The 22,362-nt window shown below is 38.7% G+C and overlaps 1 protein-coding gene across 1 annotated transcript in view; it reads left to right on the top strand.

Annotated features, from left to right (window-relative positions):
- The window catches only part of IL23R (interleukin 23 receptor), a 48,707-nt gene that overhangs the window by 9,094 nt on the left and 17,251 nt on the right, over positions 1 to 22,362 (top strand). Inside the window, exons 4-10 of the mRNA XM_087959976.1 lie at positions 1,536 to 1,659; positions 4,203 to 4,366; positions 7,144 to 7,289; positions 9,889 to 10,048; positions 14,956 to 15,038; positions 18,005 to 18,221; positions 21,602 to 21,802. Of these exons, the coding sequence (XP_087816102.1) occupies positions 1,536 to 1,659; positions 4,203 to 4,366; positions 7,144 to 7,289; positions 9,889 to 10,048; positions 14,956 to 15,038; positions 18,005 to 18,221; positions 21,602 to 21,802 (1,095 nt within the window). The remainder of the gene's footprint in view (positions 1 to 1,535; positions 1,660 to 4,202; positions 4,367 to 7,143; positions 7,290 to 9,888; positions 10,049 to 14,955; positions 15,039 to 18,004; positions 18,222 to 21,601; positions 21,803 to 22,362) is intronic.

Here is a 22,362-nt window from a genome sequence, read left to right on the forward strand (position 1 = left end):
TGTAATCTAAGCATTATCTAAACCAGGGCTGTCAAACTCCCAGCCTGTGGGCAGATGCGTCACACGCTGGCTATCCTCATGCCTGGTTTAGTGGAGGGGGGAGGGGGAAAAGTCCCGATACGTCACGTGATACCACCATGACGACGTGAGTTTGAGACCCCTGATCTAAACTAAGGGAGCAAGCCAAGCCATGTGGAGCAAAATGAGTGGGACTTAATCCTAAGTAAATATGCACATGTTGCACTCTTATTTATACCTACTTTGAAGTGAATGTCACCAAAGTCAGTAAGACAGACACATCAATCCGAAACATGCATAGTCCAAATAATTTACATTATATGCTCCCAGATAGACATGTTAAAAGATTCCAGGTTTATTTCCAAAGGAATGGTAAGCAAGCATTGCCAACAATAAATTTTAGTCCATGTTGCTAACTATACAATGGGTACAAATGTTGTTGACAGCAGTTTCACATTAATTGGGACTGATTGTATATCTCATCTAGGTGTATTTTTGTTCTATATATAACCATTGGAGAAATCCTGGTCACTGATCAAAGATAGTTAAGAGCCAGAAAGAAAATTATCCACTTTTACTTTAACACACGCATATCCCAGCATAATGGCGATGCTGAGGAAAAAATAACTGAGCTTATAGCCATTTCCTTGTGGGTGATTTATAGCATTTTATTGCATCATCCAACTATTACTATGCCAATACTATAATCATGGGGACCAGAGGAGGTATTCAGCAGGTTCTGACCAGTTCTGGAGAACTGGTAGTAGAAATTTTGAGTAGTTTGGAGAACCAGCAAATACCACCTCTGACTGGCCCCACCCTCATCTATTCTCTGCCTCCCGAGTCTTAGCTGATCAGCTGGCTCTTCTTTTATTGCCCTGCCCAGGAGAACAGAGCTGGAAAGCAGGTTAATGGGGTGGGAGGGAATGGGGATTTTGCAGTATCCTTCCCCTGCCACGTCCACAAAGCCACACCTACCAAGTCATGCTCACCAAACCATGCCCACAGAACCAGTAGTAACATTTTTTGAATCCCACCACTGATAGGGACATAGTTTATATTGTCAGAATGATAGTGGGGTGACACTCAATGCTGAAAGCCAGTTTTTAGCTAATGTGTTTTGACACTTTCTGAAGAGACCAGTATTGATACAATTTTAGGGACAAAATTACAAAAAATGTTAGCCACAAAGGAGCTAAATGCTGTTTTTAGGACAATTAATTGCTAGACAAGAAAGTATTTTGTGACAAATACAAAGCATTGTAAAATCATTTAGAGTATCAATTATATTTACAGATTAAAATTGCAAGTCTCGAAATGAATCTTATTCAAATTGAAGCAATTGTGTTCATTGGCATATCTTAGACAAAAAGGGAACTTGAAGCTACTTTGAATAAATTCATTTAAAATGTCAAAAGAGATAGTGAGGAAATGTTTATTCATCAGTGAGATATGATTACATATTTTCTGGGTATGTTTTTAAATTAGCATAATTTTACAAACTCTTTGATTTGTAGATCTGCCTGACAAACCAGCCAATTTAACCTGCATTAAACCTGAGCAATTAGATAATATGGTCTGCACTTGGAAATCAGGAAAGAAAACACATTTAAACACTAACTACATTCTATATGTGAAAAGGTAAGAAAAGTCTTTATCCCATGCCAGACATTTTATATCAAGTATTAGCAACTTTTAGAGATGAATGGCATGATTTACACAATTTTCTATAATGTTGTAGGTGCAGCACAATAAAAGTAAAAAAAAAATATTTGATGTTTCACTGGAGTTCACATATTCTTGCATGGCTGAGATATTATGAGATCTCATGCAAGAAACAGAGCATTTGCAACATTTGTCAAACTCCAAGTGTCCTTTGGATAAAAAGTCTCTCTCTCTCTCTCTCTCTCTCTCCTCTCTCTCTCTCCCCCTCTCCCTCTCCCTCTCCCTCTCCCTCTCCCTCTCCCTCTCCCTCCCTCCCCCTCCCCCCTCTCCCTCCCTCCCTCCTCCCTTTCTCTCTCTCTCCCTCTTCCCTTTCTCTCTCTCTCCCTCCCTCCCTCCCTCCCTTTCTCTCTCTCTCAAATGGTGGGAAGAGAGATTTCTAAGCATCCCATCCTGACTGGTTATCCTTTAATGGATGATAACTGCAGCCATCCTACTTTGAACACACACACACCCTCTCTCTTTCTCTCTCCCCCTCTCCCTCCCTCCCTCTTTTTGAGGCTCCCGTCACCATTCATGTTAACTATACTGAGGATGAGATGCTTAGTAATTTTTTTGAAAAGATGAACTCCAACATCTTCATAGGTCATCCTTTTGACCAGCAGCGCAGTGGGAAGGAAGGGAATTGTTTAATTGCCAGGCATTTTACTATACGCCCCTGAGCCAGCTGGTTTCTGATGTAAACTTACATACAAGCATAAATTTGTACCTGAAATTTTTGAGAAGAGTGGTTTGGGATGGAATTTTATGGAGAAAAGTCCAGTTTTTATTAAAACAAGCAAAGAGTATTCAACCACAGCAGGGTTGGGATTTTGTGAGATGTATTTGCCTGTCCTGTAAAGTCTCCTCCTAAAACTAGGTTAGCTACCAATTCAACCAAACTAAATATGAAAAAACTGTGCTGTGGTTTCCCTGCTCAGAGCCACAAACCAAGGTCAAAGTACTAATGCCATACTTCTGATGAGTGAAAAAGAAAAACGTGACCCACTTACATTTTCTGCACACAAAAAAAAGAGGTCACAAAGCCTATTTTTAATTCTAGTTTAAGGTAATAACAAAATAATTGCCTTTGACTTGGTATAAATACACACGTTTATGCAACTCTGGTACCGTTCATGAGATGCATGTAACACCTCCCAAGTTTTTTTTTTTTTAAATTTCCTGAGAACAAGGCAATTTATAGCAGCAGCTTTCTCCAAATTGTCTTCATATGTATTTGACTAGACTTCCCATAATGGTTGCAATATAGCCACTGGCTAGGCTAACTGGGGTAGTTGTTGTGTGCCATGGCCATGAGACCTATTCCATGTTTGGAAGCTCTTGGGCAAGTTATCCTGACTATAGGTCTAATTCCACTATTGAATAAATAACAGAAAAACAGAGTTGGAAGGGACCTTGGAGGTACCCTATACCAGCAGTTGCCAACCAGTGGGCTGCAGCCCACTGGTGGTCCACGAAAATTTTTTGGTAGTCTGCAGAGAAATGTCACCCCACCAGAGCACCCACTCCCAAAGTGTTGGATTTCTTGCTTTCTAGCTAATTGTTAGATCTTTGGCTCTGCTTTTAAGCAGAGCCAAACCTTCTTTAGGACTAAAATAGTGCAGGCTCAGCTAGCCGATGGCAGAAAGATAGATCTCTGAATGAATCTGTGATTCTGTGAGCAACTCAATCTGCCTGCCTGCTCTGCCTGATTTTGGGTAAAAGTTGCTCTTTTTTTATAAAAAATTCAATATTTATATAAATATTTATATTTACATACAAGCCATGCCCAGCCAGTCACATGACCACCAAGCCACACCCACAAATTAAGTCATGCCCACAGAACCGGTTGTTAAGAAATTTGAATCCCACCTCTGGCAGGAATGGAGATTTTACAATATCCTTCCCCTGTCATGCCCACCAAGCCACGTCCACCAAGCCATGCCACATCCACCAAGTTATGCCCACAGAACCGGTAGTAAATTTTTTAGAATCCCACACTGTATTGGGCCCTCTACAATTATAATTCTAGTTTGAATTTTAGGCAGATAAATAAACAGTTGTTTTAAGTTCTATGTACTTCAGTAGGAAAAACATCCTTAGTGGCCAAAGAAAGAAAATTCATGGAAAAACTATCTGGTGGGATAAGAATTAAGTATTTTTCTGCTATTTTTTTAGTACATGTTGTTCTCTATTTTTGAGGAATACTATTGCCTTGGAACTGATAACTTTTGCTGTGCTGACATTTTATAGGATTGTATTGTATGGCAAAGCTATGCTCCCTTTGAAAGCAGTAGAATTTAAACAAAATTACCAAGGGTTGAGTTCTGCTTAACATGTGGAAAAAAGAAAGGCCTGCTATAACACACTGACCCCTAATAACAATGACTTTACTAGAACAATATTTACAGATCTTGTTTTAATTACACATTAAATATTTAACTAGCTATGTTTTTATTCAAACTCTTCTTTGATCTTTTCAGTTTATTCACAGAAGAGAACAAAGGATTTGTCTCAAACAGTAGCTCGGTTATCATTCCATTGAATCAACTACAGAAAAACCAAACTTTTTCCATCTCAGTCCATGCTGAAAATTACTTGGGTGGAATTCATTCAGAGGAACTTCACGTTGATCTCAACACTATAGGTAATATGTGATTCAGGGTTGTTTTGTTAAACAAATGCATTTTGACAGCCTTTCAACACAAAAAAAATTCCCCTCCCCCAGACACACATTTTGCAGTTTCCATGAAATTTGTTACTAAAAATTTTATAGTAAAAACCTTAAAAGGAATTTTAAAAGTTGCAGCTTAAGATTTGCTAAGTAACTTCTTGGATAACCTGATCCTTCATTTGAAGAAAGCTAAACAACATGTATCATAAGCAGAAGAATCCAATCTTTTTATATTTTTGCCTGTTTTGTTTTATTGATTTTATTATTTCTTTGTTCAGTTGTGAACTGCTCAGAGTAGTTTTTGTGCCATATAAGTTTAATAGATGATGATGATGATGATGATGATGTTGATGATGATGATGATGATTTTGAGAGCCAGACATTGCTCATCAATCAATCTCATTCTGATTTTTTTTAGTGTATAAAATAAGTAGAATTAAAAAGCCAGATGTCAGATGAGGATGTTTAAATATTAAAACTTGAGTCAAACAGGTAAAGCCGAAAAGACATCAGAAACTTACAATATAAAACATAAAAGTGTTGTTGTTGTAGATCAACCCTCCTCTATACTAACATTTTTCTACGTTGGCAATTCTAGAATGTATGGACTTCAATTTTCAGAATTCCCCAGCCAGTGTGAATTCTGGGAGTTAAAGTCAATCCAATTTGAGCTCCCCTTGGATAAAAATGTCCATGCTCCTACTTACATTTTTGCATGCCTGGCAAAACCCATGACTAGGTCATAATAAAGGACTTCCTTGGTCTCTAATCCATGTTATAAGTTCCAGAGAACAATGTTCTCTCCCTACTCAAACATGCTCCCCAAAACAGTCCTAAATGCCAGAGTGCAAGATATGAGTATTCATATTTCTTCTACTTTTGTAGATGTAGTAAAAACTTTTGAAGTGGGATTAATTGTTCATCCTGCTCTACACAATCACACTGCAATCCTGCTATAACATATGAGCGCTCACAAGACAACAGTGGCAAAGCCTGAGAGAAAATGCTTATTTTTATGAATGAGTACCTCTACTGGGCACTATTTATTTTTCTGTTGAAAGTTGGAAAGTTCAGTCAAGGCAAACTTAGGCATTTCCATATGGCAAAGAGATGAAGTGGGAACAGTTAGACATTATTCACCCTTACATATGTGTATGTATGTTCTATAGGTTGTTGGAGTGGAATGGGGTTTGGAGCACTTGTATCTCAAATTCAAGGGTATTCTTAAGGTTCTCACCAATAAGTGAGATAAGCTGTAGTTCTATGTATGATGTGAGCTGGAATGGTTTTTGAAAAGTATTAATGAAAAACAATACTATCTTCTTCTGTTTCTAGGTATGTGAGGCTGAAAAAAAGTTAGGTCATTTCCCTACTAGTGACTTTCAATGTTTTCTACAAGCATTCAATCACCTTTTTGCTAAAATAACCAGAATGAGGTCAGGCTTCAACAATATCTCTGACAATGGTGTGAAAATGCTATAAATCTCTAGTGGTGAACACCTTAGATTGGAGGGTGTCATCTGAGCTATAATATTTCTGATATTTTTCTTAACCAGCCATATGAAAGCACTGAGGATTAATTCCTGCCATATCATAGGATCTTTTCGATAGCTGAATTGAAGCTCTGTCCACCAATTTTTGTATCAGCAGAAAATCATATGGCATCAAATTTCCATTATCTAATCTCTGTCCTATGTCAGTGTTGGGTTACTGCCAGTCATTCAACTTCCCTCCACACAGTAATAGAGAAATCTATTTTTCTACACCTCAAAAGTATTTTTGGATGGATAGAATAAGAGAAAAGATTCTGATCTAACAACAGTAGAGTTAAGAAGAATGTCTGTACCAATAAAGGAAAATATCTGTAGCTAAGGGTTGAAATGAGGGGTCCTTGATGCTCTCTGAGCTTGCTTGTTTTCTTGCAGATGTTTCATTACCCTAACAAGGTAATATCAGTGCTGTTTGTTTCATTCATGGACTTGTGATAAGCTTAAGGCAACTTTGTAGTGACAAGGCAGAAAAAGACTTTGTCACATAAAATGGTTAAGTGCAATTATGGAAAAGCTCATAGCTTTTGGCTTGGATACTAATTAGCTTAGGCAGCTAATTAAATTTGAGTGTCCTGGTTTTTTTTAAATGTCCCACTGTATTTAATGAAAATTCTTTGAATTAAGTTCAGTTAGATCAGAGGTCTCCAAATTTGGCAACTTTAAGACTTGTGGACTTCAACTCCTAGAATTCTTCAGCCAGTAGTAAAGTTGCCAAGTTTGGGGACCTCTGAGTTAGATCATCAATAGCTGTTAAGTGAACTCTCAAAGTAAGAATATGAATTGTGGATTGTACCTTATGATTCTTGACTCTTGACGAAGGTATCTTTTCTTTTATGTATACTGAGAGCATTTGCACCAAGACAAATTCCTTGAGTGTCCAATCACACTTGGCCAATAAAGAATTCTATTCTATTCTATTCTATTCTATTCTATTCTATTCTAGTGACAGCATTTTTATAAAATAATGTCCATTTGGAAAGCACAGTGGGACTGATACATAAACATTAACAAAACCATGTGTTTGTGGAAAATAACTGTACAGCAAAAGGTTTAAGAAATGAACTGATATAGAAACTACAGCAGCTGTTACTGTACTTCTTTTGAAGTATAAGAACAATCTCCTAAAAAAATGCATGTTGGGAAAACTGCTAATAATATTATTGTTGTAAACTTGATGTGCCGTACTTGTGTTTCCTTTAGTAATACCAGCTGTACCTGTTGTTGTTCAAAATAAAACAATGGAGTTTCCAGCATTCAAGACAATAATACACTGGAAAAGGCAAACAGCAATCAATGAGACATATTGTGAGGAGCGATATAAGGAGACAATAAGTAAAACTTGGCATGTGAGATATTGGCTTTCTTTCTTCTTCTAATTAGCAGTGAAGTTTTTTTTATTGATCATTCCATTTCATAATTCATTTGGAGGATAATAATTTTGTAGGCTCAGTGTTTTGGTTTTGTGGCAAAACATTTCCTCCACACACATGGTTCACATTGTACATTTCTGTATTTCTCCAAAATGGATTTTAACTTCATTATATATGCAGTAGGAGCTTTTGTCCAAATATTCCCTTCACAAGAATTACAGAAGTCTTCAGATTTATGAAAGTTGGCAAAACAATGGATCCTGACAGTTAATAGTAACTATGCTTAGTCTGGTTCATTTTTTAAAATGGTTAATAAGTTGTGTGTGTGTATGTGTGTGTGTGTATGAAATGCTTGTAGAGATATTTGAAATGAAATATGTGTGTGTGCATGTGGATGGATGAGTGGTTGTTTGAAATACCTTAAATATTTAGAAGTGCTACAGCAGGAGTGTCAAAGTCACATCATCATGGTGGTGTTATGTAACATATCTGGACTTTTTCTCCATTTGCTAAACCGGTTGTGGGCATGGCCAGCATGTGACACAGCCAGCCTGCGGGCCGGGAATTTGACAGCCCTGAGCTACAGTATACAAATATATAGAAAAATATATAGAAATATATATTTCCTATACTCCAGAAAGAGCAATAAGCAAAGCAACACATAATTAAACTTGTTTTCATATGCATATAATCCAAATTTATAGCTTTTCGCTCTTTGGTACTACAAAGATAAGTTTACTTTTTTTAAAATAACATAAAAAAAATCACCAAACAATTAAGGTTCACATTAGAACCATCCATATACAGTTTGTCTAAAACAGCTTTCCTCAACTTAGTATCCACCGCTGTTTTAGGACTTCATAATCCATAATCCTTTTAACTGCTGGATGATTTTGTTATTGCGGCAGGATATAAATGCAATCAATCAATAATCATATCCTTGGCCATGATGAATGGAGATTATAGACACTGTAATTCATCATGCTTGAAAGATTATCAGGAGGGCAAAGTTGACAGCAATTTGTGACCAATGATCAGGGGTTTCTACAGGTTCTGTCCACCTGTGTAGAACCGGTAGCTCTGAAGAGCAGAAGACATAGAACTGGTTCTATGTCTGCTGATGTTTTTGCCCACCCGCCCACCTGGGCTCTTACCTGATTTTTATTTCCTGATTTTTCAACTTCAGCTGCCGAACAAGCCACAGCTGCAGTTAAAAAAACAAGGGCTGTTTCAAAGGCTGCTTCTCGGTGGCAGCAGCAGTGGCAGCAACGTGCTAATGATGTGCTAATGACGATTGACAGGCGCGCAGCTCACAGCGGGCAGGGAAGCTTGTAAATCCCGAACCGGTTGTTAATCCTGTCATATCCCACCCCCGCCAATGATCCTTTTAGTGAATTACAAGTGCTTATTCTTTGGTATAGTCCTTGCTATATGGTTTGAAAAGATTTTATGTTATAAAGAGATAAATCCAGCCAGTGTCTCCCATTATTTTTATAGATATACAATTGAGGAATGAATTTGTTAATGCAATTGAAAGAATTCCACACACCCCTATATATTCTTAGATTTCAATACAGTATGCAACTCTTAGACTGGCTGAGTTGAATGCATGGCTATTCTATGAATGAACAGGCTGATGTAGAAAAACTGATGGTGCTGGAATGCAGTAGATCTTCCTTTACCCAGCCTGTGATGACTCTTCTTTCTCCAGAAAGTGTTATCATCTCCAGAGCAACAAACTAGGAGTCACAGGGAACATGTGGGGGTCCGTAGGCAAGGGGGTAAATGACTAAACACGTTTCACATCATGACTAAACAACGACTAACATACTCAGATCATGGGACAAATGTAGAAAAAAAGAGTTCGCATGATGTTGTCACTTTTGATGCAATCTCAGTTTGTTATAGATAAGTATGTTTTCCTCCCTCTAATGTGAGCAAAATGTCACAGAGTAGGAAGGAGATATTTATTATCTACACATTTTATTGTTAGAAAATTAAATATTTACATGGCTGTAAATGTAACGGAAAGATTGTTTTAAGCCTTTCTTCTAGCACTACTTTAATTTAAATTGATGTTCTTTCTCAGATAATTCCAACACAGAGTGAGTAAACATCATTGCTCCCATTAAATTCAGGTACATTATCTTAATCAAAATGTTGAGAGATCCAGTGATGTAGATATAGTTTGGGACTGAACTTCAGAAACTTCTGAGTTTCTACTGAGTGTTACTATCCAAACATGATTTTGAGGCAAAAGTAGGTCCCACTAAGTATAATAAACAGAAATATTTCCAAATGCAGCTAAAATAATTTTTATTGCCATCTAAGTCATATACCTCTAGAATCTAACATTATCACCTATATTGCTGTTTTTAATCTCCCTGTTTTGAGGATGCTAGCCCTGAGAATGCTCTATTTCTATTTGATTTATTCAATTATCGCTAATTTTAAAAAGGAGAAGGTGGCCATTAGGAAAAAGAAGCTACAACAGTAAACCATACATGAAAACAGAAGTCAGTTGGCTGAGATTAGAAGAGTGAAAAAAACGGATTTTACTGTTTCTCTGTTTTAGGTGAGAGTCTGGGATGCTAATTTAAGAAATGAAGTTAACACTGAGTACAACTTAGATGCAAATACGAAGTATGAGTTTCAAATTAGATGCAAACTAACTCGCCCCAGTAGCTTGTGGAGCAGATGGAGTGAATCTACAATATATATTACTCCAGAGAAAGGTGAGTTTCACTGCTTTTTCTTAAAACATCTTTTTCAAGTTAAAAAAAAAAATCCACAGAGAATGGGTGAAGAATTGAAGCTGCCATAAAACAGCTAATAACAGGTTTCTCAATATTTTCAGCAAAAAGGCAGACTAGAAAATATACTCAGCAAAAGGAAACTGTCACTCAGGAACTGGAATACTAGATTACATCTTTTTGTTCTTGTTTCCTGTATTATTTTCATCAGGTTATATATAACCGTAGCACTGTAGTATTTATGAATTCGAGATGTCTGTGGAAAATGCATGCATGGAAGATTAACCCTATCATTTTCCAGCCATGTGGGCTAGAAATTCATTTGCATTCAAAAGGATTGGCCACTTCTGCCCCTCAGGTAGTAGCAGATCTCTCACTAACATTTTTTTTGGCCTTCTTTCAGCTTTTACATGCAGTTCTCAACTTATGGTCATAATGGAGTTGGAATTTCCACTGTAAGACATGATGGTCATAAATTGAGGCACCCACATAACTGAGGGAATTTTTTGAGGCACTTGTTAAGCGAATATTAAGCAAATGTCATTAAGCAAATGTTGGTCATTAAGCAAATGCCACAAGTATTAAGCGAGTACCCTGGCCGTTAAGTGAAAACCTGCCCAGCATGGATGCATTCCCACAGAAAATTTTTGCCAGAAATCGACTTAAAAGGCTGATTTCTAGCAAAAATGTTATAAATTGCCATCACATGACACAGTGGAATGCTGCAACCACCATAAGGTTGCCAAATACATGTGACTGTGCAGGAGGATGTGCTATCATCAGAACACTGTAACTGGGTCGCAAGTACCTTTTGGGGGACATATTAATTAGTCATTAAGTGAGGACTACCTGTATATGCAGATACTGGGGCTGTTGTGGTTCGCCGGCAGCAGGTGAGGATGGCTGAGGTCTTGGAGAGCGAGGACTCAGATGAGGGGCCTGCGTGTGAGGCAGGGATGGGGCCAGGGCCATCAGGGAGTGGAATGCTGCCTTTGGAGATTGTGGAGGCTGGCAGCAGTGATGAAGAGGTCCCCGAGGAGCCTGCGCCCAGTGTGCATGCACGCAGGGCTGCTCAAAGGAAAGAACAGCTGCAGCTCCCATGGGCGACTTGGGAGTAAGGCTGTAAGGTAATGGCCTCTCCCTGAGAAGACAAAAGCCAGCTGAGAAACCGGAGTTCTTTGCAGAAGGCAAAGAAGTTTGATACTTGAGCCTGGTGGACGTTAGAATATCTACGTTGGTGTTTGGAGACTCTTTGATTTATTGTTTAGGAACTTTATCTGTTGTTCTTGGCAGCCTTGCAAAAGCTTAGCAAGGCTCTTTCTTGTTGGAGCTAATTAGTTGGAAGCAGCCTTTTAGCTGTGAAGAAACAGGATTCGTAAATGAAACATTAAAAGGTTGTGCTGCTGCCTTTGTCTTGTGTTTGTTCTCTTGGAAGCAGGTTTGGGTCAGAACAGGGGCAGCCTTAAACTCCATTTTCCCATACTTAATTAGCTGGAAATGAAGAAGCCCATTGAAGACATTATTGTCAATCCATTTTTCAGCATTGGCACCCATGCTGGGCAGGTCTTCCTTCTAGATGGCAGATACAACATCTTCCTTATTCCTTATAACTTTGCTGGAGAAAGCAGTAGACTTATATACCACTTCACAGTGCTTTGCAGCCCACTCTAAGCAGTTCACTGAATCAGCCTATTGCCCCCAACAATCTGGGTCCTCATTTTACCGACCTCGGAAGGACAAAAGGCTGAGTCAACCTTGAGCCAGTGAGAATCGAACTGCCGAACTGCAGGCAGCCGGCACTGTGCCACGACGGCTCTATCAATCATTTCCTTTTACACAGGCAGTCTTTGGGGACATGAATTTCCCATTAACTTTTGCATAAGATTCCTCCTGTTAATCTCCTCCTCAATGCTTTCTCATTCCCCTTATCTGCCACTAAATAGGTAAATGTGGTGGCAAGGACACTTCTACCCTGCTTTTTGCTACAGTGCTTAAGCAAGAGTTAATTGGCAGAGCCCTCATCAATTTCATCTGGTTTTTAAAAAAAAGAAAGGAAGGAAGGAAGGAAGGACCATGCTTTCACAGGTTAATTTGTTAAAGAAAAAGTCTACTTTTTCACCAGTCCTCCACTGAACAAGTTGAGGGCAAAAGTCCAGAATTTTACTCGTCCACAGTGGGAGTATCCTTTTAGATTTTAGAAGGAACAGAGGAAGCCTTCCATGAGAAGGCCATGGAAGATAGCAACCAATGACCAGACAGATGGGTCTTCTTCCTATGTTGTACAATAGCCAACTGGAAGAGAAAGATTTGCCTGGAAACCAAGGAAGCTCAACCATACATGTCTTGAGCTGGCAGAAGTTGTAAAACATTTTTGTTACATCCTCAAACCCCCAAAACTTTAACCTTAAACTCAGTGGTGGGATTCAAATTTTTTTTACTACCGGTTCTGTGGGCATGGCTTGGTGGGCGTGGCAGGGGAAGGATACTGTAAAATCTCCAGTCAGAGGTGATATTTGCTGGTTCTTTGAACTACTCAAAATTTCTGCTACCGGTTCTCCAGAACTGGTCAGAACCTGCTGAATACCACCTCTGCTTAAACTGTCTACTGTGGACCTCACTCCATTCCTAAGAGGTCTGTAAGGGGCCGTGCATAAGCACACCAGCATGCCTATCGTCCCTGTCCTACTGTTCCCATTTACTCTTCTCACTTATTATGTATATACTTATACCCGTTTATGCTTATATGTTCATATGTTATGTTCATACTTATACTTGTTTTCTCATACGTGCTTGACAAACTAAAATAAATAAATAAATTATTTTTGAAATGGAGCAAGGAAGAAAGGGGGGAGGTTGCCCCATGCTCTAAGGAGAAACTTTCTAACCTCAGTAAGAAATACAACATATTGAGATACAACTCTGGTTAGCCCAGTTTCACTCTTTTTTTGTCGACATCAGATAAAGGTTTAGCATAGTACAGGAAGCTATATTATCAGAGAATTAGCGACCCCTGCTGACAGAACTGGGTTCTAAGTAAGAAAAAAAATATGTTTGTTTTCCCATTCAAGAGTCTTTTAGCACATTTGTTTTAGCAAGCCTCCTTTCCCTTTGGTAGCTACATTCTGATCTGAAATTCATCGAGTGAATCCTTTCCCGTTGTTGTAATTCCGTATTAAAACTGTCATTTCCTGAATGTATTAATGCTCACGGGTGTCAAACTCTCTGTATCACGTTGCCATCACATGATGTTTCATGACATTTTTTTCCCCTTCGTGTAACTGGGGTGGGTGTGGCCTGTGCATGACGCAACCGGCCCTCAAGCCGCCAGTTTGACACCCCTTGTATAATTAGCTATTGGAAGCCTTTATTTGGCAAAGTCAGGCAGCTTTGTTGATTCTTTTTTATTGTTATACAGTTGTTGCGGTTCTGTTCTCATTCTCAGGAAGAGGAGAGAAATAGTGATATGTTCAAATAATTTAAAAGTTTCCCACAACAGTACTAACACACAACATACTTATATAAAGTTAACTCAGTTACCATTACATCATTAAACCATTTTCTCTGAATTACACATTGAACCACATTGAACCAGAAAGCGCTAACAGTAACTGAGTCCACATAATACACTAAACTAAACTTAAATGTGATTGACTAGATTGTAATTCCATATGTCCGATGACTAATGCCTGCCTTTTATGTTCCAACTGAAAGTGTGAACTTGGGTTGATAAATCAGCATCTAATAGCTACTTACTGATCTGTTACATAATTTATTAGTAATTACTAATAAATGAGCCACAGTGGCGCAGTGGTTAAAGTGCAGTACTGCAGGCTACTTCTGCTGCCTGCCAGCTGCCTGCAATTTGGCAGTTTGAATCTCACTAGCCTCAAGGTTGACTCAGCCTTCCCTCCTTGCAAGATTGGTAAAATGAGGATCCAAATTGTTGGGGCCTATATGCTGACTCTATAAACCACTTAGAGAAGGCTGTAAAGCACTGTAAAGCGGTATATAAGTCTAATGCAAGGGTCTTCAAACTTGGCGAGTTTAAGACTTGTGGACTTCAAATCCCAGAATTCCTGAGCAAACATGATTGGAGGAAGAATTCTGGGAGTTGAAGTCCACAAGTCTTAAAGCTGTTAAGTTTGAAGACCCCTGGTCTAATGCTATTGCTATTGCTACTGGATATTAGTAATAAGTACTATCTTGCTTATGCATAGATAGAAACTCAGTTATAGGTAGTTTTCCTCTCCAGCAAGTTGGCAGAGAAGCTGTCACTCTCCATATGTAATTGAATTACAACTCCAAGGGCATTCAAACAATACAAGCTCAGTGAGTGATATCGCAGGCTATGATTCAGCAACCGTTCTAGAAAGAAATGAAGCATCAGTCAGTTTACCATTGATTGGAAAATGGAAATGTGGCCATCCTATAGATTACAAGTATGTAGTTATATCTTCTTCAGCTCTTGAAGTGAATTTGCTATAATATAGTACCCTCCTATACAATGTAGTACTGTAATAGCTTCCTACACTATCTTTCCAAAATCAACATACTCTCATTTTCCATGCTTGCTTATTAGCTTTTAAAACCTATTTTTAAAAATAGTTCATTTGCTCCATTATTATAATTATTCCCGTGTAAGAGTAATGCTATAATAGAAGTCATTTTATATATTTTTGTCATCTGTTTCAATGCTGGGTTCAAATGTTTTTGCTACAAGTTCTGTGGGCATGGCTTGGTAGGCGTGGCAGCGGAAGGGTACTGTAAAATCTCCAGTCTATTTGCCGGTTCTCCGAACTCCTCAAAATTTCTGCTACCGGTTCTCCAGAACTGGTCAGAACCTGCTGAATACCACCTCTGATCTGTTTCTCTCCTCTTTTTAAATACAGAACCAGCTGCGGTACTTGATGTATGGAGGAAATTCGGGCCAGTTTATCCCAATGGTACCCAAGAGATGACAGTCTTGATCAAGGTGAACAAATACAATTTTTTAAAAATAGAGATTATCATTATCAAATAAAAACCAGGTGCCACTGTGAGAGTGTAGGTCAAAAAAGTCCAGAGGGAAGATTTGACCACACATTCAAATCTTTTAAATCTTTGTTGGCCATGCAATGCACATTAAAAAGGGGGTGAAGACTGCTTTACAGGTTGCAGTTTGGAGCAAACCTGATCTGTTTTCATCAGTGGTTTCAAAGGATTAAGAGAGAAGGGCTGGATTAATAATCTAAACTAGCTTTGGGAAGGGGCATTGGGCGAGGCTGTGATCTCTTCTCCTGCTTCTGTGAAAAACGGTGGAAAATATATCTGGGCCAGATGAGGATATAGCTGGTTTTTCTCCTGGTTAACTACCTGAGAGAAAGGCAGTTGGAAGATAATGTATGGGGTAGAGTTGGATGTCTAGTGTCATATGGGCAGTTGCCCACGTAGCGGATGTTGAGTGCTAGGCAGAAAAACCATAATGTGTGGGGATGTTTATCACTGTTGTGGTCCACCGGCAGCCTGCAGAGACGGCAGCAGAATCGGACAGTGGGGAAGAACAGGGACCAGTCCGGGAGTCTGGGGAGGAAGTTGGTCCTGCGTCCGATACAGAGATGGGACCATGGCTAACTGGGAGTTATGTGCTGACTCCGGAGCCTCCAAAATCTGACAACAGCAAGGCAGAGGAACAAGGGGAGCCTATTCCCAATGCATGTGTAGGCAGAGCTGCCAGAAGGCAAGAGCAGTTAAGACAAAAGGGGTGACTCGGGAGTAAGGCTTGGAAGTGATTGCCCCTCCCATAAGCTATAAAGGAAGGGCAAAGGAACATCTGCAAAGCCACTGTGAAGACTATTCTAATCATTTAATGGATATGTGATGACCCGGGGTGTGGCACAAATGCAACACAGTCAAATAAGCAAGAAGAGTTCCTTTATTATCTCCAACTTTGCCCCCAATGTCCAGGTTACCTTTGGCTGGAGAAAAATTCTCCCAGGAACAGTCTTTAAGTGGAGGAAACTCAGTCCGAAAACAAAGTACATACAAAATGTAACTAAAAATCTAAACAAACCACTCTGCAGTAATTAACTTGACAGGGCAGGAGAAGGAATTGCAGACTTGAAAGCACAGCAAAACACACACAGTTGGGAAGATGCCAGGAACACAGATAAGCCTAAACAATACCAGATAATTCACGATTTGCTCCCAACAACTTGCTATGCACAGCTTCCCTTTTTAAACAATGTGTTCCCAGCTGCAGCTAATGAAGGGAATCAGGGCCCTTTCCTCCCCTGTAAGCCACGCAACTCACGTTGCTCCATTCTCTGTTCCTCCCTGCATGCCCTAGGATGAAGAGGGGGTGGGCCTGGGTCTTCCTCTGAATTCCCTCTCCCTTGCTCTACTTCTCCCCTGTTCTGCCCAGCCGGACTGTGCCCTTCCCCAGTTTCTTCCACAGCCAATGGAGCCACACTCCCACTCCCTGTCAGTTGCTCGGCCTCCCCCTCCGAATCAGATTCCAACAGTGGCATGACAGGATAAAGTCTCTCAGATTTATACCTGGAATTTGATTGGGATGGTTCTATGGAATAGAAGAGTATAAATATAAATGTATAGAAATGAAGTATGGTATACAGTCTTGCTTGGTTATCTAGGGATAGTTCCAAACTGTAGATTCTGAAGAAATGAACATAGGGTGTGGCCATCTTTGTTTTAGATCCAAGTCCTTCCTTGCAGGTAAAGGCCCCTCCGGTAATGATGAGGTTGGACATAGTGAAGGCTTCTTTGTAGAAGGAAAAGTTCCACCTGCTTTGAAACAACTGGACTTATCCATATTTAGAAGGTTTTTTTCTTTTCACTTGATTTTGAGAACATGTCAAACTTTTAAAAAAATTCTGCTTGAGGATACAATTTGTAGAGGTGAAATGGCAGAGAGTAAAACGCTTAAATGGCACCCTACTTTTTTTTTTAAGCAAATTTTATTAATTTTAAAGACAAACAAATCATCATTAACCATTACATACTTGAACCTTTTTCCATTATAAATTTTACAAGTCAAATAAAACCTTATTTTATACAATATAATATAATTCTATTAAACCATTTCTATATGAGCACACAAATACCTCTTTTCCAGTTTCTCTTTACTTCTCTTTACTCTTATTCAATTTCACTATTATTATTTCATCTATTTCTTTCTGACTTGGTTACCATTATTCTTATTCTATATTTCTGCAAGGTTTTATTAATTCTCCCAGAAACATAAACACACAACACACAAACATATAAAAGATCTTTTAGGAAAGTAACTTGGCCCCAGGTACCTCTCTCTACATGGACTTCAATTATATTCATGCTCATCTTACATGTCATTACCTATTTTATTTACCATTCTGTGTCTTCTATATTGGCTTCTCCACACATTTCACTCTTCTTAATTCTATCTTATTTAATCCATCTTAATTTGAGTCATTATATTTGTATCTTTTGTCCATTCTTTATTATCCCTTTGTCTCATTCCTTATCATAAAAAAAAAATTATTATTTGTGCATGCAATGTTCAAAAAGTTGCAGAAATGTGAAATCCAAAGGAAAAAAATGACTGAACTAAACAGCTGCTCAGGAGGGCTAAATTACACCTGAAATGCCATCCACCAGAGGTAACAATAGCATTTGAAAGGATTCATGAAGAATTAACCATAATCAAACAAACAAACAAAAAAAAGGCACCCTACTTTTTTTTTGTTTGATTATGGTTAATTCTTCATGAATCCTTTCAAATGCTATTGTTACCTCTGGTGGATGGCATTTCAGGTGTAATTTAGCCCTCCTGAGCAGCTGTTTAGTTCAGTCATTTTTTTTTCCTTTGGATTTCACATTTCTGCAACTTTTTGAACATTGCATGCACAAATAATAAAATATTAGTTTTTGCGGTTCTCTAAAGGCAATTCTGCATTTCTCTAGCCGCTGTCTCCAAAGGAAAGCAGAGGAAAAATTCTGAACTATAGAATATTTTATGAAAAACAAGGAGAGAAGGTGGATTTATGTAAAACAACAGGACTACATTGCAAAGTGATGTTGCCTCCAGCAGTGACCATTATTTATGTGACAGCACACAATTCCAAAGGAAGTTCCAAACCTGCAGATATTATAGTGAAACAACCGCCTCACAATTACCAAGGTAAGATATCACAAAGCAGGCAAACTTTTTTCAGAAATCGGTACTGCGTTATATTACGTTAGATAATAAGCCACCCAGAATCCTCTGGAATGGGTGGCCATAATAAAATTTTTAAAAAGATATAAAATGGAGTGGAATGAAATATCTTACTGAGGACTCCCTAACATTATTGCCATGCTTATATATGTCCCTGTTGTAATATATTACTATTTAATAATAGTGACTTAACTATCATAATTGGAACCAGAATTTCCATTGCTAAGTAACACAGTTGTTAAATGAATTGCATCAGAGGTGGTATTCAGCAGGTTCTGACCAGTTCTGGAGAATCGGTAGTGGAAATTTTGAGTAGTTTGGAGAAGTGGCAAATACTGACTGGCCCTGCCTCCATCTATTCTATGCCTCCCGAGTCCCAGTTGATTGGCTGGGTCTTCTTTTGTTGCCCTACACAGGAGAACAGAGCTGGAAAGCAGGTTAGTGGGGTGGGGAAGGAATGGAGATTTTGCAGTAACCTTCCCCTGCCACGCCCACCAAGCCATGCCACGCCCACCAAGCCACACCCACAGAACCAGTAGTAAAAAAATTTGAATCCCACCACTGAATTGCATGCAGTTTTGCAATCTTTTTTGCCACAGTTGTTAAGCAGATCACCGTAGTTAACTGAATAAGCGGATCAGGTTTCCCCCATTGACTTTGCTTGCCAGAAGCTGACTGGGAAGGCGACAAATGGTGACCACATGACCCTGGGACACTGCCAGGATTATAAATATATGATTGTGGCCAAGTGCCCACATTTTGATCACATGACAGTCATAAGTGCCATTGTAAATGACAATGGTCGCCTGTAAATAATTATACATTTTGAATTCTGCCATCTGCAGATTGAAGCTATTAAGTTAATTCAGACAGATTACTTCCTTCCACTATGACTATAGCTGCAATGTACAAATATGTTTATTTACATATGCCCAAATTTTCAGAGACACCCAGTTGAAAAATGTACAATTCCAATGCAGGCATAAATATTATAGCAGGAAATTGGGATCTAAAATATATATTTAAAAGATTAGCTTCTTGTCATTGTGATTATTAAAGCATTATCTATATAAAAGTGTGCCTGCTAAATTTCAGGTCGCAAATGAGTTAATAGTCATAAGACTGTCTTAGAAATAGGCCTTTACCGTGCAGCCTTTAGTAGTCAGACTGGTATTTTTATCATTTCCGCACTCTTAAGAACTACAGTTGCATAGCACAGGTCTGTCTTCTCTGTTGACTAGTTTTCCTACAATGCCCTCTACAGGTTGAATCTAAATATGACATTCTTAGAAACATTTCAAAAAACAATTCTTTAAAGAGTGCTCCTAACAGAAACAATATTTTTTTAAATTCACTTCTGGATACTGTACAAAGTTCTGTTTGCCTCATTAATTCCGTTTATAGATATTAGGGACATAAACTTTTAGGTAATCATATCTTTTCAGCCCTTATTCTTAACATTGGTACACCACAGGGTTGTGTGCTGAGTCTCTTACTCTATATGCATGACTGCATTCCCACTTCCGCTAGTAATACTATTATTAAATTTGCAGATGATACAACAGTGGTGGGACTCATCTCCAGGGTGGGGGGATGACCGGTTGCTTTCATGATATGGAGACAATAACTTGGTCCTTAACACCAATAAGACAAAGGAGCGTATAATGGACTATAGAAGGAATAGATCAAACATCCAGCCCTTGCTTATCAATGGAGGCTGAGTGGAGCAAGTGGCCAGTTTTAAGTTTCTGGGTGTTACCATAAAAGGGGACCTGACCTGGGGTGCTCACATTGCAGGACTGGTCAAAAGGGCCCAGCAGAGATTATACTACCTGAGGCTTCTCAGAAAACAACAACTGAATGAAAAAAATGCTGGTGACCTTCTACCATAGCACCATAGAGAGTATCTTAACTTACTGCACCTCTGTATGGTTTGCCAATTGCACAGGGGCAGATAGGACAGCACTCCAGAGGGTTAATGTCATTGCCCAGAAGATCATTGGTTGCCCTCTCCCCTCTTTGGAAGAGCTTTATAGCTCCCGCTGCCTTAGGAAAGTTCAAAACATTCTCAAAGATCCATCTCATCCTGGGAACCCTTTTTTTTTTTAACTATTACCATCTGGCAGATGGTACAGAATAATAAAAACAAGCACAAATAGGCTGAAAAACAGCTTCTATCCCAGGGCAGTAGCTCTCTTGAATTCTGCTGTATAGTGCAATATTAATGCAATATTGGGGTTTTCAATTCAATGTAAAGAATGTGAAGGATGTGTGTTTATTTTCATAGTCATAATGTACACTGAAGATGGTATTTAATTTCGTTGTACAACGTGCAATGACAATAAACTAAACTAAACTTTCAACCTAGTTATTCAGCTCCAGCAGCTTCTGAAAATATACACAAAACTCATTAAATCCAATCCCAATGGATGGTTTGCACTGGAATATATGAAGCCAACCTTTACAGTTTTAGGAAGAATGCGCAGAGAAATTTTGCCACAGAGGAAAACACCACAGGAAACAGTTTCACCAAACTTATTTCACTTTGTGTATTACAATAGAGAATGAGCAGTCCATCAAATGGAGTCATAATTTCTTTTAGCACTGGCTTGTTGAATATTAGTGCTGCATACAATACATGTATACCCATGTCTTATTTTCTTTCAGAAAATGCTACAGAATGCAGAGTTTTAATTTTTGGCTTAAAGCATTGTGTGTCGGTGTGTTATTTGGCCCTTAGCCTTTAAAGAGGCATTGTGTGCCGGGATGTGTCTATGAAGCAGAAGTGTTGTGATGGACTATAGTAATGCAGCAAATTCCCAGGAAGGAGGGAGCAGATTCCAAAGGGGAGGGGGCAAGATAAGAGACAGCAAAGCTCAGAACTGCATTATGGGAAGACGAAGAGATTGAAGATAGCCACTACCTACAATTTCCCAGAGTACATCCATTAGGTTAGGGTAGTATAGGTTTAGTCTGGCAAGATTCTGTCTATATGGTACATGCAAATAAAGATCTGAACTTTGTTTGAACGATGTTACATCATTTTGGGGGTAGGCCTGACAGACTTTTCATTTATCTTGATTGCAACTGACATCTCAACATGTACAAAAAAATATCTTAGTAACTATTAAAATTCTCCAATCTTCCATAATGTCTGAGATGGAAATCAATATATATGGAGTCACCACATAACAGAGACAAATCTATATATTGTTCACAAATTTGAAGAGCATTTTTAACTATGTCAATGCAATCCTTTTGAATGATGTCAGTATATAGTTATGGAAATATGCAGTAACAAAAATGATATGATGACATATAACCCCATCTGTTTTTCCCCACAGCTTTCCCACCCCCTACTCATATTCAAATATTCACTGATAAACAGAAAGGAATTTCTGTTAAATGGGAACCTCCTAAGTCTATTGGAAAAACACTTTTATGGTACATAGTGGAATGGGTGTCTGCAAACTTCAATCATTTGCATCATAATCTTGTTGCATGGAAGAAAGTCCCTTTCCAAAATACATCAACTTCTATTGAAGGTAAGCTACCAGTCCATTCTTTTGGTGTCTTCGCAATAAATTTGAAAGATGGATATGTATATTAGTCAGTACAGGTAGTCCTCAACTTACAACAGTTCATGGAGTGACTGTTCAAAGTTACAATGGCACAGAAAAAAGTGACTTATGACCATTTTTCCACACTTACGACCATTGCAGCAACCTGATGGCCACTTGGCAACTGACTCGTACTTATGGGGATTATGGTCTCCCAGGGTAATGTGGTCTCCTTTTTGCGACCATCTGACAAACAAAGCCAGTGGGGAAGCCAGATTCACTTAAGAACTCCCTTACTAACTTGACAACTGCAGCGATTAACTTAGCAACTGTGGCAGGAAAGGTCGTAAAATGAGGCAAAATCTACGGAACAAATGTCTGTTCTGTTAGCAACAGAAAATTTATTCATTTTAAAAAATGCTACTAAGATCATAAGAACATCATGGGAATTATGCTGGGTGAGACTAAAAGCCATCATTCGTTTCTCACAGCAAGTAAGCCAATATGTACAACGCATACAATTGAGTCTTTCCATTCAAGGCTCT

This window comes from Notechis scutatus, chromosome 3 (assembly GCF_049901735.1).
Source record: "Notechis scutatus isolate UNSWTSFEM ecotype Mainland chromosome 3, rNotScu1.2, whole genome shotgun sequence".
NCBI lineage: Eukaryota > Metazoa > Chordata > Lepidosauria > Squamata > Elapidae > Notechis > Notechis scutatus.